This window comes from Argopecten irradians, chromosome 5, assembly GCF_041381155.1.
Source record: "Argopecten irradians isolate NY chromosome 5, Ai_NY, whole genome shotgun sequence".
Classification (NCBI taxonomy): domain Eukaryota; kingdom Metazoa; phylum Mollusca; class Bivalvia; order Pectinida; family Pectinidae; genus Argopecten; species Argopecten irradians.
In genome coordinates, this window is record NC_091138.1 from 33,179,721 (window position 1) to 33,196,635 (window position 16,915).

The 16,915-nt window shown below is 28.8% G+C and overlaps 1 protein-coding gene across 2 annotated transcripts; it reads left to right on the forward strand.

Annotated features, from left to right (window-relative positions):
- Positions 1 to 10,073: 10,073 nt before the first annotated feature.
- Positions 10,074 to 16,321, forward strand: LOC138323590 (collagen alpha-1(XI) chain-like). 2 transcript variants are annotated; one of them, XM_069268299.1, is made up of 4 exons: positions 10,074 to 10,271; positions 14,597 to 14,665; positions 15,020 to 15,325; positions 15,745 to 16,321. In XM_069268299.1, the coding sequence occupies exons 1-4, from the start codon at positions 10,127 to 10,129 to the stop codon at positions 16,026 to 16,028; spliced, it is 804 nt and encodes a 267-aa protein (XP_069124400.1). In that variant the 5' UTR covers positions 10,074 to 10,126; the 3' UTR covers positions 16,029 to 16,321. The 2 variants fall into 2 exon arrangements, with proteins under 2 accessions (XP_069124400.1, XP_069124399.1); XM_069268298.1 differs by lacking the exons at positions 14,597 to 14,665; positions 15,020 to 15,325; positions 15,745 to 16,321 and adding exons at positions 11,182 to 11,280; positions 11,607 to 12,485 and having other exon boundaries at positions 10,075 to 10,271.
- Positions 16,322 to 16,915: the final 594 nt, after the last annotated feature.

The window sequence follows — 16,915 nt, forward strand, 5'->3', positions numbered from 1 at the left end:
CTACGGTCAACTGCAAAAATTGGTATTTAGACTTGAGACAGAATCTGATATCAATGGTTCACCGAAAAAAGATAGGCTTGGGTAATTATCTCGATAAAGTAAGATGGGAAGAATGTGCATATGTGAAGGATTCTAATCTGTTTAATTCCTTTTCTACCAATGAGTCAGTTCAATTGTGGTTGCATTGTATGAAACATTTTGTTTGTTCAATTATCGAGAACTGATAGCAGTAAAAACTTCAATCAGCACTTAAGGCTAGATATGATTATTGGTTAAAACGCTGTCTCTAACTGAGGTAATATTACACATTGCTTGGAAAGTGTGTAAGGTTACAGTTGCCTCGACCCTTGGAATCTTGCCCGTGGATTAAAAGGTGTCGGTCCAATTAATTTGAGTGTGTTATCATTGAGATACAATGTTTATTCTTACAAACAGGACAACAACAAAAAACACAAAACAACAAAAAAAACAAACAACAAAAAAAAAAAAACAAAACAGAAAAAAAAAAAAAAAAAAAAAAACAAAAACAAAAAAAAAAAAAAAAAAAAAAAAAAAAAAAAAAAAACAAAAAAAAAAAAAAAAAAAAAAAACAAAAAAAAAAAAAAAAACAAAAAAAAAAAAAAAAAAAAAAAAAAAAAAAAAAAAAAAAAACAAAAAAAAAAAAAAAAAAAAAAAAAAAAAAAAAAAAAAAAAAAAAAAAAAAAAAAAAAAAACAAAAAAAAAAAAAAAAAAAAAAAAAAAAAAAAAAAAAAAAAAAAAAAAAAAAAAAAAAAAAAAAAAAAAAAAAAAAAAAAAAAAAAAAAAAAAAAACAAAAAAAAAAAAAAAAAAAAAAAAAAAAAAAAAAAAAAAAAAAAAAAAAAAAAAAAAAAAAAAAAAAAAAAAAAAAAAAAAAAAAAAAAAAAAAAAAAAAAAAAAAAAAAAAAAAAAAAAAAAAAAAAACAAAAAAAAAAAAAAAAAAAAAAAAAAAAAAAAAAAAAAAAAAAAAAAAAAAAAAAAAAAAAAAAAAAAACAAAAAAAAAAAAAAAAAAAAAAAAAAAAAAAAAAAAAAAAAAAAAAAAAAAAAAAAAAAAAAAAAAAAAAAAAAAACAAAAAAAAAAAAAAAAAAAAAAAAAAAAAAAAAAAAAAAAAAAAAAAAAAAAAAAAAAAAAAAAAAAAAAAAAAAAAAAAAAAAAAAAAAAAAAAAAAAAAAAAAAAAAAAAAAAAAAAAAAAAAAAAAAAAAAAAAAAAAAAAAAAAAAAAAAAAAAAAAAAAAAAAAAAAAAAAAAAAAAAAAAAAAAAAAAAAAAAAAACAAAAAAAAAAAAAAAAAAAAAAAAAAAAAAAAAAAAAAAAAAAAAAAAAAAAAAAAAAAAAAAAAAAAAAAAAAAAAAAAAAAAAAAAAAAAAAAAAAAAAAAAAAAAAAAAAAAAAAAAAAAAAAAAAAAAAAAAAAAAAAAAAAAAAAAAAAAAAAAAAAAAAAAAAAAAAAAAAAAAAAAAAAAAAAAAAAAAAAAAAAAAAAAAAAAAAAAAAAAAAAAAAAAAAAAAAAAAAAAAAAAAAAAAAAAAAAAAAAAAAAAAAAAAAAAAAAAAAAAAAAAAAAAAAAAAAAAAAAAAAAAAAAAAAAAAAAAAAAAAAAAAAAAAAAAAAAAAAAAAAAAAAAAAAAAAAAAAAAAAAAAAAAAAAAAAAAAAAAAAAAAAAAAAAAAAAAAAAAAAAAAAAAAAAAAAAAAAAAAAAAAAAAAAAAAAAAAAAAAAAAAAAAAAAAAAAAAAAAAAAAAAAAAAAAAAAAAAAAAAAAAAAAAAAAAAAAAAAAAAAAAAAAAAAAAAAAAAAAAAAAAAAAAAAAAAAAAAAAAAAAAAAAAAAAAAAAAAAAAAAAAAAAAAAAAAAAAAAAAAAAAAAAAAAAAAAAAAAAAAAAAAAAAAAAAAAAAAAAAAAAAAAAAAAAAAAAAAAAAAAAAAAAAAAAAAAAAAAAAAAAAAAAAAAAAAAACAAAAAAAAAAAAAAAAAAAAAAAAAAAAAAAAAAAAAAAAAAAAAAAAAAAAAAAAAAAAAAAAAAAAAAAAAAAAAAAAAAAAAAAAAAAAAAAAAAAAAAAAAAAAAAAAAAAAAAAAAAAAAAAAAAAAAAAAAAAAAAAAAAAAAAAAAAAAAAAAAAAAAAAAAAAAAAAAAAAAAAAAAAAAAAAAAAAAAAAAAAAAAAAAAAAAAAAAAAAAAAAAAAAAAAAAAAAAAAAAAAAAAAAAAAAAAAAAAAAAAAAAAAAAAAAAAAAAAAAAAAAAAAAAAAAAAAAAAAAAAAAAAAAAAAAAAAAAAAAAAAAAAAAAAAAAAAAAAAAAAAAAAAAAAAAAAAAAAAAAAAAAAAAAAAAAAAAAAAAAAAAAAAAAAAAAAAAAAAACAAAAAAAAAAAAAAAAAAAAAAAAAAAAAAAAAAAAAAAAAAAAAAAAAAAAAAAAAAAAAAAAAAAAAAAAAAAAAAAAAAAAAAAAAAAAAAAAAAAAAAAAAAAAAAAAAAAAAAAAAAAAAAAAAAAAAAAAAAAAAAAAAAAAAAAAAAAAAAAAAAAAAAAAAAAAAAAAAAAAAAAAAAAAAAAAAAAAAAAAAAAAAAAAAAAAAAAAAAAAAAAAAAAAAAAAAAAAAAAAAAAAAAAAAAAAAAAAAAAAAAAAAAAAAAAAAAAAAAAAAAAAAAAAAAAAAAAAAAAAAAAAAAAAAAAAAAAAAAAAAAAAAAAAAAAAAAAAAAAAAAAAAAAAAAAAAAAAAAAAAAAAAAAAAAAAAAAAAAAAAAAAAAAAAAAAAAAAAAAAAAAAAAAAAAAAAAAAAAAAAAAAAAAAAAAAAAAAAAAAAAAAAAAAAAAAAAAAAAAAAAAAAAAAAAAAAAAAAAAAAAAAAAAAAAAAAAAAAAAAAAAAAAAAAAAAAAAAAAAAAAAAAAAAAAAAAAAAAAAAAAAAAAAAAAAAAAAAAAAAAAAAAAAAAAAAAAAAAAAAAAAAAAAAAAAAAAAAAAAAAAAAAAAAAAAAAAAAAAAAAAAAAAAAAAAAAAAAAAAAAAAAAAAAAAAAAAAAAAAAAAAAAAAAAAAAAAAAAAAAAAAAAAAAAAAAAAAAAAAAAAAAAAAAAAAAAAAAAAAAAAAAAAAAAAAAAAAAAAAAAAAAAAAAAAAAAAAAAAAAAAAAAAAAAAAAAAAAAAAAAAAAAAAAAAAAAAAAAAAAAAAAAAAAAAAAAAAAAAAAAAAAAAAAAAAAAAAAAAAAAAAAAAAAAAAAAAAAAAAAAAAAAAAAAAAAAAAAAAAAAAAAAAAAAAAAAAAAAAAAAAAAAAAAAAAAAAAAAAAAAAAAAAAAAAAAAAAAAACAAAAAAAAAAAAAAAAAAAAAAAAAAAAAAAAAAAAAAAAAAAAAAAAAAAAAAAAAAAAAAAAAAAAAAAAAAAAAAAAAAAAAAAAAAAAAAAAAAAAAAAAAAAAAAAAAAAAAAAAAAAAAAAAAAAAAAAAAAAAAAAAAAAAAAAAAAAAAAAAAAAAAAAAAAAAAAAAAAAAAAAAAAAAAAAAAAAAAAAAAAAAAAAAAAAAAAAAAAAAAAAAAAAAACAAAAAAAAAAAAAAAAAAAAAAAAAAAAAAAAAAAAAAAAAGTTGGTAGATTTTCTCAGCAGATTCTAATATTATATCATCTCATCCTTAGTGTCATTACGTCGCAGAGACAACGTTTTCAAGCCAGATTTTAAGGGTGATTTTAGGTCAAGGGCAAAGTATAAATATTTTGCAAGGCGAAATAAATATCTTTTCAGAAAGTTATTAAATGTATTTATATCTATCTAGTGTGTCTGTGAATACGTTGTAAGGAACTAAGATGTACTGTATAAAGATTTTCTATTTTATTAAATTTCTTAAAAAAACATTTAGTGGGTGGGTCCGCTCACTATCCTATCAAAAGTTAAAACTTCCATGTCTGTTTTAGCATTCTATTCATTTACCTAATACCAGTAGGGCTATATTTTCCCGTATGTTTTTGCGACCATCACAAAAACCAGATTGTGTTGTACAATACCACATTCAATACAATACAGAGCATGCGCTGGTTAACATCAGACATGGAAATCTCTTTTTAACTTAATTAATGTATAGAATTTCAATGTGTAGATCTAGGTCTGTAGTCTTGCCAACCTGGTAACATTTAAGATTCTGTTTCCAAAACACTAGCTATCTGAGATAAATCATATCTTATACGAACTAACAAACGAAGCGGATCGGACTTCAAACAATCCCAGAATGCCAGACTCCATTAGGTATCACTTTCCCACACTCGGCTTCCTCAGTATACACCTTTGCCTAATCCGATTAAATCCGACCATGTTAAAACAGGCAACCAGGGGTGATGAGTAACTATCTTATCATTCTACAATACATCCCACTGAATCAGTAGGAAAAAAATATATTCCAAACGTTAGTTACGAGGAAACCTTTCAACCGCGAACATTCTCGCTCGCATAATATTCTTGCATGTATGAAACTATAATGTTAGAAGTTCGAAGATGTGTACTGTAAATCAACTTTTTTTTTTTGGCGTCCGGTTTTTCACGCGAATTTCGCAATCCATGTAAATAGGTTTTTCTCCACGAATTAATATCTATGTATTGATAAGAATTTCTGTTCAATTTTTGATTGAAAGAAAGTTAGTCTACAACATATCGGGAAAATAACAACGTCGCGAAATGTTTACACATACATATGCAAATCACGAAATTAAACACTCGCGAATATATCTACGTTTACAGTATCAGAACTAGCGGTAAAAAGGTTCAGATACTTTAAATTATTAAAGACTAAATTCACGAGCGTTTTCCTAATTCAGGAGACTGTTTTAAAGAAAGGAAACAAAAAATGTGTATATGTATTAATTTAAGTAGTACCAATTACTAATATGCACTGTTTACTGAATGTTCAGTTAAAAAACACACAAAAAATCGGCCTGATGATCAAAATACATTTCAGTGCACTTACTGTAAACCAACTCGCGTAGGAGTTATACAAAATCTCCGTGAATTAACATCGTCTTAATTTATTGAATTTCCTGTCAAATTTTAAATTCGCGAATATTAATCGTCGCGAGCTTATTTTGAAATGGAAATCGCGAAATTAAGTCGCCGCGAAAGAAAGTTGATTTTACAGTGCGTAACCCACATCAGTTATATATGTAAGATACGTGTTTACATACATATTAGAACAGAAGCAGTTGATATTCTTGTCAACAAGACTAGGGGTATGATTTGAAGTATTTTTTTCGAAAATGTTAAAATTCCTTTAACAATTATTATACCCAATTTATATCCATAGAAAACTCCGGTTTTCAAGAAACCAGGTTTTTGTCCCTATGAGTAAAAATAAATATCATTTTTATATATATTTATTTTTATTCTTGTTTTTGATTATGTATATTCTTGGTGTGTTTGCTATTTTTTTTATTTATCTTCATGTTATTTTATCTGTATTTCGTATTTTATTTTATTTGGCTTAAAATGTCTAAACATATTTTTCTGTTTATTTTCATTGTTTAGATAGGCTATTTGAGATAAAACAAATTTGTGAAATAGTTAGGTATAACTCAAATAATATACATCCATATATCTTTAAGTTTTGTTTGATATTTTGGTAAACGACTATCAAGTCATCAAACAAAGAAGCAAAATAAAAAAAGGAAGTAAAATTGTAAAGAACGGCAAAAATTACAAAAATACATTTTACAAGGAGCCCACTTAAAATCAATGCCGAGACTTAAAATACAACCCTTACTGAAGGCGTTTGCGGGATGGATATCAAGTATTAAAACAGAAATACATAGTGAACCTGAAGACAGGCAGATCAAAAACGTTAGATCAAAACATAAGTGGAAGACTTCGGGTAATACCTAAAGGATAATTACAGTCAGTGACTTTGATATAATAAAAGTTTTCTGTTACACATGGCACATAGTACTTATTATTTATCATGGTATTATTTTCTGACGGTATGAAATAATATCGAAATGGAAAGGAAAGTATTCTATATATTCTATCTAACATGTATTGATAGTCATGTTTAACATATACATGTACTAGTGTAATAACACTAGTCATATCATTAACACATTTTCAAAAAACAATATAGATGCTTCATTTAACACAGATTTCTCTAATTCCATGCTGTTTATCAAATTATCGAAATATTGATGTCGTTGAAATATCTTAACATATAACAACAGTGGAAAAATATTCATTTTAAGGTTTAAAATTTTATAAATTGAAGAAACATAGCCATTGATATTGATATACTGAAAATAAATTATTTAGATATATTTTTATGTCTATACATGTATATTGATGATATGGATATCGAGCCTGCATCCATTAATTGTCCTTATAAATCCTAATAAACAGTGCCCAACCATATAGCGATCTCTTATTTTTTGTACAAAGAGATTTTTTTCAGAACTTGGCCATACCCCGTGTCATTCAAAATGATTGACCTGGGCAGTGATTCATAAGATACTGCAAATATCAGATGTAGTGTTTAAACTCAAAATTATTCTTTCAATATTTTGATGTTCACGCGTGGAATAAAAAAAAATAGTGTATCTTACTTCTGACGTATTTCAGAATACGATGCAATTGATGAGTAAGGCTGTTTGACGGTATACAGACTTCTTATCGAGTTTGTGTTAATTAACTTTATCAGTGTACCAGACTACCTAATAAAACCTCTCAATATTAAATGTTTTCTCCTCTAGAACAACACACATTGTACCCCACCCTCCCCTACAAGAAAACAACTACATACACTATCACCAGATTTTATTTGTAGAATGTCAATTACGTTCTCGACCTTTATTCCCACACTCTACTCTTCGTGAAGACTTCAACAACACGATGAGAAAAATGGAAAAAAAATCAAATAATATTCAAGATGTTTGAAGTATATAAAAAGAGGCAATGAAATTTCTCAAGTAATATTTTTTTTTATATTTTCACGTCCTTGTTTGAGTAATTATTCACATGCAAAAGCCCTTTCACTACCTTATTCCACTAAACTAATATCTCTTTCATGCACTGTTTATTTATTCGAATTGACATTGAAAGTTGTCCATAAGCTGCGTATATACCTTACAGTATGAAACATGCTATTTTTATACATTAAACTTAATATAACGTACTCGTTACGTGCAACATGACACTTCACACCAACCGAATCAATTAAGCTTTCATTATTTTGACATTTAAATAAAACACTCCAGGAAAAAAATGTAAAAAAAAAAAAATGTTTGGAATATGAATATAGATAGTCCGCTAAACCTGTCTTTATTATTAGTCTTTTTATATTTATATATAGTCAGCTCGCGTTACTACAAAACTTGAAATCATAAGACAGATTATTTGAACTACGCTACATCAGCGGCATATTTCTTGGAAGTATCGAAATAAATAAAATTCCAATGAAAAGGTACATGCCCGGTTTATGTGTACGTTCCCCGGCATAAAACGCAACATTAGAAATATACCGCTGAAGTAGCGTAGGTCAAATCCTGCAAATGGCAAAACAATATAATATAGACAGGCGTTGCGAACTATTCTAATTAAACTATAACTTAATTATTAAAACAAATACTGTAAATGTACACATTTTATCTTATTTCCAACTGACATAATCCCTTAAATAATCGCTCTAATTACATTGCCTGCAATTAAAGCAATTATTAAAATACACAAATTCATCATTGCACTGACTTATTCAAAATCATTTTTACGCTTAGATTTATTTCAGCCAAAATAAAGACGTTTAAATATTCTTCATTTCTTTCTAGCAGGAAATCTGTTACATATCAGCTTAGAAATAAATTTTCCCTAAAGAATGCTAAACAAATACAATACTCATTTCAATACAGGAGAAGTAGGTTTTAAGATAACGATGTCCTAATTGAGCCAGTGCTGGGACCTGGACAGACATGATTGATGTAGTATACAGTTACCGAACATTTTGGCACAGCTTACAGGACTGGTAATGTAACACGTACCAGGGCATATCTGGGCAGTATAAAGTAAAACGTCTATAGCAACTTAATTACAGAATTCAAATAAACATTCGCATGGATGTGTGTCGTTTCATCTTTTGACTTGATTATATTTTTTTGTACAGGTTTATTATGTCATGACTTATTTCAATTCAAATATTGTGCTCATCAGCTGTTTCAATATGTTTAGATTCCAGAAAAAGTTTCAAGTACATGCTACAAATGTAACCTGATTTTCTTTGTAGAATGTGTATAATTACATCTTCTTTTGGACCAATGTAAAAATCAGAACAGAAATATATTTGATTGAGGTTAAAGGTCTCGTTAGTCTTGCGATGCTCGCAATTAGAATAGGATTGTATTTACGTATGATCAGTAGAGTAAGGCCAACGCCGGGGTTACTGTTACTACTCAACGATATCGACTGTCATCTCTATAGCAACTTCATTTTGGAATAAATCTCAAAACGTTCGTAATTTGCTCATTTTGAGCAAGTGATACGTGTACTTGAAGCGTGAGGGGAATGATTTAGAGATGCCTTGCCATCTCTTTCTTCAAGTATTCCTTCATTCGGGTTTAGGGTTCCCAGTTAAAACGTAAAGGGAAAACAAATGGGTTTTTTTCTTCAAATAGTGAAAAATAAAACCATTACATAAATACTTAAACAACCAGGTCCACCAACTTTCTAAAGTATAAAATTCCTTATACAACGTATTAATTCTCACCACTGGAGAATACTGATAAACCGCCAATAGATTTAGGCTTACTACAACCATAACCAGAATCATTCAATAATAATTATATTACCGCAAGGCATTTTAATAGATATTATCAAATTCCAAGAGTTCTGTTTTAAAGTTTAGAACTTCAACATTTTCACAATGGCCCCACGAATGAATGTTCCTTTAACATTTAAATGAAGTAGGTTAGGTATGCTATCATATTTTACAACGTGTCTACGGACGTTCACTTAATTTCATTAAGGTAAACTAACCCAACACAAACACTGGCGAGCGTTTATGGTCAGTTGCATCCTGCCAGCGTCTGCTTTCTAGAGAGTTCATCGACTCCCAACATGTGCCTATGAACGTCACGCCCGGCTCAGTAATTGTGGTTTGATTCGCCATATGCGTCAATACCGATAGCACTGGGCTCTGCAACATTGGTGCCCAATTGTGCATGCAGAGAGGAAGATATACAAACTAAAATTGCTTGCATGTATTGCAGATTTTTTTATTATTATTATTATTTTTTTTATTAATTCAAATTTCAATTTTAATAATAAAAGTTCAGTGATTTTTTTATAAATTCAAACGAAATAGGTAATATGTATATGCCCGATTGTATCATATGCATTTTTCATTTCATTTTAAATTATGAAGATTTTCATTCTAAACAAAAGAATTTCGAGAATATAGTTAAGTGGTTTTGAACATGTTTGATATCTAATGAATAAAAATAAAGCATATATCTTATTTATTATTTAGCCGTGAAAATTTAAACCTGATAGTTGGAGATATAATTTGCAACAGATTTCCAAAAGAAGCAGTTACAAAGAAAGTTAGATTGACAATGAAAAATATCATGGAAATAATCAATGATGCCGTTTCCTGAAACATGTTCGCGAACACAGCATACAGCATAAAGCATGGATATAAACTTTATTCAGCCATAAACATATTTTGAACACAAATACAACATAATAATGAAGATTTGTTTTGTTGAATTACCATACTTATAAGGCAAATAAACGATTTAATCACTATTGAACATAAAAATTAACATCCATTCAGTGAACGACTTCTATAACAGCAGTTGTTGTATTTCCGGAATTGATGATTATTTAAGATTCATTTAGTTGACCTAACATTATTAAAAGGAAATAAATTATTTAGATAATATCAAACTACAAAACCATTTGAAAAATTTACTATTGTATAAACTATGGCCATATCACGCTCGTTATCGGACGACTTGGCAATTTGACGTACACGAACAAGAATGCAAAGACAGCATTTCTTAGTCGGGGCAAGGTGTCTGCCAGGGAGAGTTCAGTATGCTAATTAGGGCCGGGTATATAAGCTCGCGTCCAGCCTCAGTACCCCAGTCCTTGGCTCACTTGCAGTAAATTCTACGTCATTATGAAGGCTTCTATACTTCTATTCGTCTTGGGCATTGCGGCCACGTATGTAGCGCCCAGTGCAGCAGACTTAGGAGAACTTGAAACCAGGATTCAGGATTTACAGAAACGTCTGGATGACCTTGTTGCCGGAATTATCCCAGGAGGTAAGTTTTACATTTTCACTTTAAGAGTCAGGAAGAGCTAGATTTGTTAGTATCTTTGATTGATTTATAATTGTGTTGCATTTTACTATACTAGCACAGTATATTAGATGAATATGGTTTAGAGGTGTTTTTTCTTACCCATTCTGTGTATTTTGTATCTTACAATTATGATACACAATCCTTATTTACATTCACACAATAGCTAATTGAACGTTATCATTGCGCAAATGACTGACGCATATTAGAGAGACTGCAAGCAGTAAATACACTGTATCCTACAGAAAAATATATTTAATTTACTGGTATCAAATCACTATAAAACGTAAGGATTTTTGGTTCAATATTTTCATAAAAACTGAACTAGATTTCAAAACAATATTTTGTGAGACGGCTCAAAACCATTGAATCCATTTTTGTATCGGTGTTTAGATTTTGTTATTAAACTTCTTTTGCTAAGTTAAAACATCTTAAAAATTAATCAAATATTAAAATAAAAATAACCAAGAAATTTAATTTGATATTAAGTATGATTTGAAATCTCATTAAAACCAGATCACCTATTCCACTCCGATACTGTACGTTCCAGTCGACTGTAACGAAGTATAAGTGAGTGGAATGGCATATCTGGCTTTAATCAAGTTGATATATTTTGATGAGGTTTAGCCTTTTTCATGACAAAGAACATTTTATTATCTGTAAAAAAAGTATGAGTACAACCCACATACAGTAGGAAATAATTTAAAATTTGACTGATGTATGCTTCCGTAATCTTGGTGCTCTGTATAACCCGCCTCCTACTCTATTATACGCCATATTAGGGGGTTTATGCGTTGCGATGTGAGGTGGTCGACACCTCGCGGTCTCTCGCTCGGCAGTAGACCAATCCTTCACTTTTCTTTTCATGCTATAGACGACGATGCAGCCATAGATGCAGCCCACCGTATGAAGAGAAGTGGTGCTTACTTCTATGCCGCCGCTAGAGGTCCACCAGGACCAGCTGGAATGCCTGGTAAGTTTCTCTTTTACATTATTAACTGTTGTTATGGATACTTATTGCTCTTGATTATTTGAAGCTGTTAAATCTAACGCGTAGTAATTTGTATCAACGAATTATCAACGACACAGTTATAATACCATAGCGCGAAAAATGTTAATATTATTGAAGTTAATTCAAAAATTTAGCATAGAATATGATAATTTCATTTGATACTTGGTTATCGCAGAAACGTGTCGCATTCGTGCCACGCGGGCGCAAGTTTCTCGCTAATTTCGCAACTTGAATTTATTGAGACCCGCTTTCCGTTTGGGTGTGTCTAATAAAACCCCTTCTTGTAGGTAAAAAGGGCTTAACCGGTAAAGATGGTCCAATGGGACCTCAAGGTGCACCTGGTGCCCCCGGCGGTAAGGGAGACGTTGGTGAGCCAGGACCTGCTGGACCCCCAGGCCGTGACGGACCACATGGTCCACAGGGTTTCACCGGTGATCAGGGAGAGCAGGGACCTCAGGGACCACCAGGGCCCCAAGGAGATGTTGGATTGCAAGGAGCTCAGGGAGAGACTGGATTCCCAGGAATGCCAGGAGCAATAGGACCCGCAGGACCTCAAGGAGAAAAGGGAGAGGATGGACCAGCTGGACCACCAGGACTTCCAGGCGCAATGGGAGAGAAGGGAGATCAAGGAGCTCCAGGACCTCAGGGAGAAACCGGAGCAATGGGCCCTGCAGGACCACAAGGCCCCGATGGCCCTCAGGGTGAAGCAGGACAACATGGCGCACCAGGACCACAAGGAACTCAAGGATACCCAGGACAAAGGGGCAAAAAGGGACCAAGGGGACCCCCAGGACCTCAAGGATATGCTGGTCAGCCAGCCCAATATTATGTCGCTGCATACAGAAGGCCAGCTCCCCAAGCTAAATCTTATCAACCAGCACCAGTAAAATACCAGCCCGCTCCCGCTAAATCTTACCAGCCAGCCGTTGGTTCAAAGGGCTATTAATAAGCGTAAATGTATTTATTAAATAAGACATTTTGAAATTCCAATGCATTTTCATTCATTTGTTCTATTCCATCGAATTATTTGTCGGCTGGTTATAAATGTTACTTTCAAATAATTTTAGTGTTCAGGCATACCGTCCAATTGGCAACAAACTATATAAATGTGATGAAAACCATGTTATCGTTGCTCTATGGCTGAACAAATAAAACACTATAAAGTATCCAGTCTTAATAGTCTTTCTTTACACTCAGTAAAACTCATTCAGTAGATGCTATATACCGACAGTAAGATCTAATGTACTTAAATGTATGAAATCGCAAAGAAATTACGTGTAGTATTAACATTAATTGACATTTAGATTGTTTAAGTGTATGTGGACCTGCAACGCAGAGAAGAACAACTTAACCTCGATTGATTTCTAGTATTCATATATGAAATCCAAATGATTGGAAATAATTTCATAATCAGTGATTTTGGTCATATGGCATCTATAGTACCATTGCACAAAAGCCAGTCGTTACTCCGAATATACAGGAATTCTTTGTATAAAATACCATGTAGCCGGTAATTTTCGAGGGGATCAGATTTCGAGACTTCGCTGGACAATTTTATAATCGCGATAACTAAATGCACAAAAAGCGGGTAAAAGATAACCCATGTATATTACTACGGCTATGTTGCGTTACATTCGTTAAAACCTTCACAGTTTAAGTATATACCTCGAATTATTTGATTCATGAAATAAACGGCTATGATATTTGGATTAGCGATGGACCGGAACGTATACCGTCACGTTTGGCAGACCCGTTCTGCTTCGTTACACACAAGCAGTTGATTTCACTTCAACGTACAGTGTTTCAGAAAACCTGTTTCGACTTTCGTGTGTAAAGGGTATGTCAGCGCTTTATATTTATTGATAACAGATAAACCTGAGATAGCGGACAATTCTTAATTAATTGAGTATTGTTTGGCTATTAACGTCATAATCAATAGTAAAGATAGATGCAATGAAGAAACATTATATTTTGTTGCAGAATATCATTTATTTAACGGTAAATCGTTGATGCAGTGAAGTGAAAATACTACTCGGATAAATGAGAATATCGTGTCACCAGTATGGGTTCTGTTGCACACGGTTGCTACTTAGCAAACTTTTATATATACGTGTTTTGAATTTAGTAAGTCGAAACATATTATCCGAAACAGTCTGTACAAATTATGATAATATCAACTTAAATCAAACCGGTCAGGTTCCATCAATGATTCTTAACGTAAGTACAGATTATATAATTATACTAAAATGATGTATGTGTAATGAATTACAGGCATTTATGAAATTATTTGTGAAATGCATTACAACGTTTATCAATATTTCACAGTGAATATGTTACAGATTGTCCTTATTTTCAGTGAAATATATTAAAATATAGTACTATGATAAAGTAGATGACGAATTTACTTATTTACTTTGAGTTGAGAACTGTTATGAAACCTGACCAGCGTATCTACTTACTTTAACTATATGCATATATGTGTACTTATATTTTTTTGAAGTTGAAAAACTTATTATGAACGCTAGACTTTATATCTCCGAGTACCAGTTCGATGATTTCAGAGGAGCAGTTTTATCCATTTTAGCGTTCTGTGATAGTTTAAGGTAACCATTGTACGCATTGTGTTGTGACTGTCGCCGTATTACCAGGAATACAGTTCATTACAAAAATCTTACGATTTTATTGTGGTAAAATTGTTAGAATTCTCGATAATTCAGAAAAAAAAAGAAAAAAAAATTGGCATTTTATGCTTTTTTATATGTATGTATTTCGTAAACACTCAAATTATCATGTATTTATTCAAAATCCACAAAATAAACAGGTAAACCTACTTATCAGAGTAATTCTCTTTTAAATAAAAGTTTTGTACTTTGGTACTCGGTATCAAGCAAATTGACATTGAAACGAAGGGAATTTTTGAATACTGCTGCACCGGTAAGGACCCCAACAACAAAGCATTTCGACATAACACAGAGGGGTAAGCATTACGGCACTGGAGACGAAGATTTTGCGGTCGTGAGTCGATGTACGGTAAGAATGACCGGGATAGGAAGCATACATTTTGATCACAATGACATGAATAATCACTCTATAAGTTATTTGGTTCACTCAATGCTGTATATAAGTATACAACAGACAAAGTCAGGGAGACATCAAGTCATCCCATGTAGGTACGTGCGAGTTTTAATTAATAAAAGATTAATAATTAAGTTCACTTTGATGACTTAATATGTAAATTTCCAATATAAATATTTGATGTATATGTACTCCCCTACAGAGGATGGTAAAGTAAGGAGAAAGAGACACATGTGGGTCGCCGGACCACCAGGACCCCCAGGCAGCACTGGTAAGTCCAACTAAATGCCATCTTAAAATTCTAAAATACATGTAATTCAAAATAATGTTTTGATTTCTACAACCTTTTTTCTCTCAAATGAATATGATAAATTTAATGAATGAAAAGATCTAGTAAGTTCTGTTAAAATATGTAGGCTTTATACTTTGTTCATTCAGAATTTAATAAAAAGAACTTGAAAAATGTGTCCCTCGTGGTAATCAGTACCAACTTCAAACAATTTTCTGGGTCTAAACAAAGCCTGGCATGCACTAAAAGTACATACACAGGAATTTCTGTTGTGAAATGACATTTTATAAAAAAAAAAACATAAGTGTATTTGATACCTGGTAATTTATTTTTAAGGCGAACCAGGACATCCTGGTCTTCCCGGTGCCGCTGGACCACAAGGAGAGACTGGATACCCAGGCTTTAAGGGTGAGCAAGGAGATCAGGGAGCGGGAGGCGAACAAGGAGCTCCAGGAGCGCATGGACCTCAAGGACCAAAGGGCGACCAAGGAGCACCAGGCGAGATGGGAGCTATGGGAGAGCAAGGCGAGAAGGGAGACACCGGGCCAGACGGAGAGCAAGGACAACCAGGTGAACAGGGTCAACCCGGACCAGCTGGACCACAAGGACCTGTTGGCGAGCCAGGCCACTATGGACCACAGGGTTAGTATAAGTTGACACTGTATACCAAATGCCTGATGTCTGAACAAGTTATGTACATCGTGTTGAGTACCATTGGGAGTACGCTCAAGAGGAATGAGGCATTTATCTTGATCAATATCTTGAATAGTATGTTTGAGCATAAATAAGACAGTTGAAAACAAAGATTGGCAGTTCATTTTGTTGGGGTTCTTCAGCAGCTGTCTTGCGGATGAATGGATTGTCTTATTATATCCTCTACCTTAACATGTTGGTGATAGTTTTACTCTTCCTTGTCCTCCAATTAACAGATCAGTGATATAGTTTATTTAACATTCCCTCAAACGTCAGTCACGCTGTTTATTTTACTGGTCTCTTACCTTATATTTAATACTGGTAACATTTTGTCGTATGTTACTGATCTTGAATCTTTCATCCTTCAGGATACCCAGGAATGCCAGGAGAGCCAGGACATGTCGGAATACAGGGATTCCCAGGAATGCCAGGAGAGGAAGGTCCAGCGGGACCACCCGGAGCTGTGGGTGAGGCTGGAGCCCCTGGAGCACCAGGACCCCACGGCCCACAGGGACCAATGGGGGAGACCGGTCTCCCCGGCCGACAAGGAGTTCAGGGATACCCTGGTGCCCGTGGATCACGCGGAGCCCCGGGACAGGCATACGCTATTAGATATAAGAGCGCGCCGGCTCCACGTACTACTAAGGGTTAAATAATAAATTTTAAATAAATCCATCACTATAGTCTGATAGAATGCTGTGTTATTTATGGCGATAAGTTATATTCATCCCATCAGCCTAAAGTGATGGGCAATATAATATTCCAATTGTTATTCCGCGGGAGCCACGGTAGCCTGCATCATTCTACATCCTGATCTTAATGCAGCAAAATTGTTCATCTCATTTACATGATCTTAATTTTCAAACGATAAAAAGTGAAAGAGCGGTAATTTTTCAGGCTTGAACGGTGTTTGTGTAACACAAATAAAAATGCCTCGATACAATATACACAACTTCTTTGTTTTAATTTTAGTTTAGTTTTGATGATCCCTTTAGTACTGTATTACATGAAATATTCGTGGGTACTTTGTTTCGTGGTTTGGAATTTTCAAATCATTTCATGAGTAGAAAAATTCGTGGTTTGTCGATAGAATAATGGTTTCAATGTTACGTAAAGCTTGCTTTGTTGTTTTTTATATTCGTGTTTCATGGTAATCACGAAACAATAAAATGTTCTACTCAACGAAAATTTCATGTTATACAGTATACAGTGACCCCTTGATAATCCGGAAACTTGAACCGCCAGCAAAAAAAATCCAGGGCCCAGTTGTTCAAAGGTGATTAGGCTAATCACAGTTTAACGACAATTTTCAAATAAAAAAAAATCTGTTAGTGTTAATTTTACAAGATTCTATGAGATTTTAAAGAACTCTGTTCTTGGTCTACTTTCTAAGTTTAATAAAGATATAATCATGGGTTTTGCAGTAGATAAGAAATGAAAAATTCCTATAATTAAGCTTATCACCATTTGAACAACTGAGCCCATGTTATTAAGAATTTCCTGGACTGGCTAATCCGTCTACTTAGACAATGGTCAAAG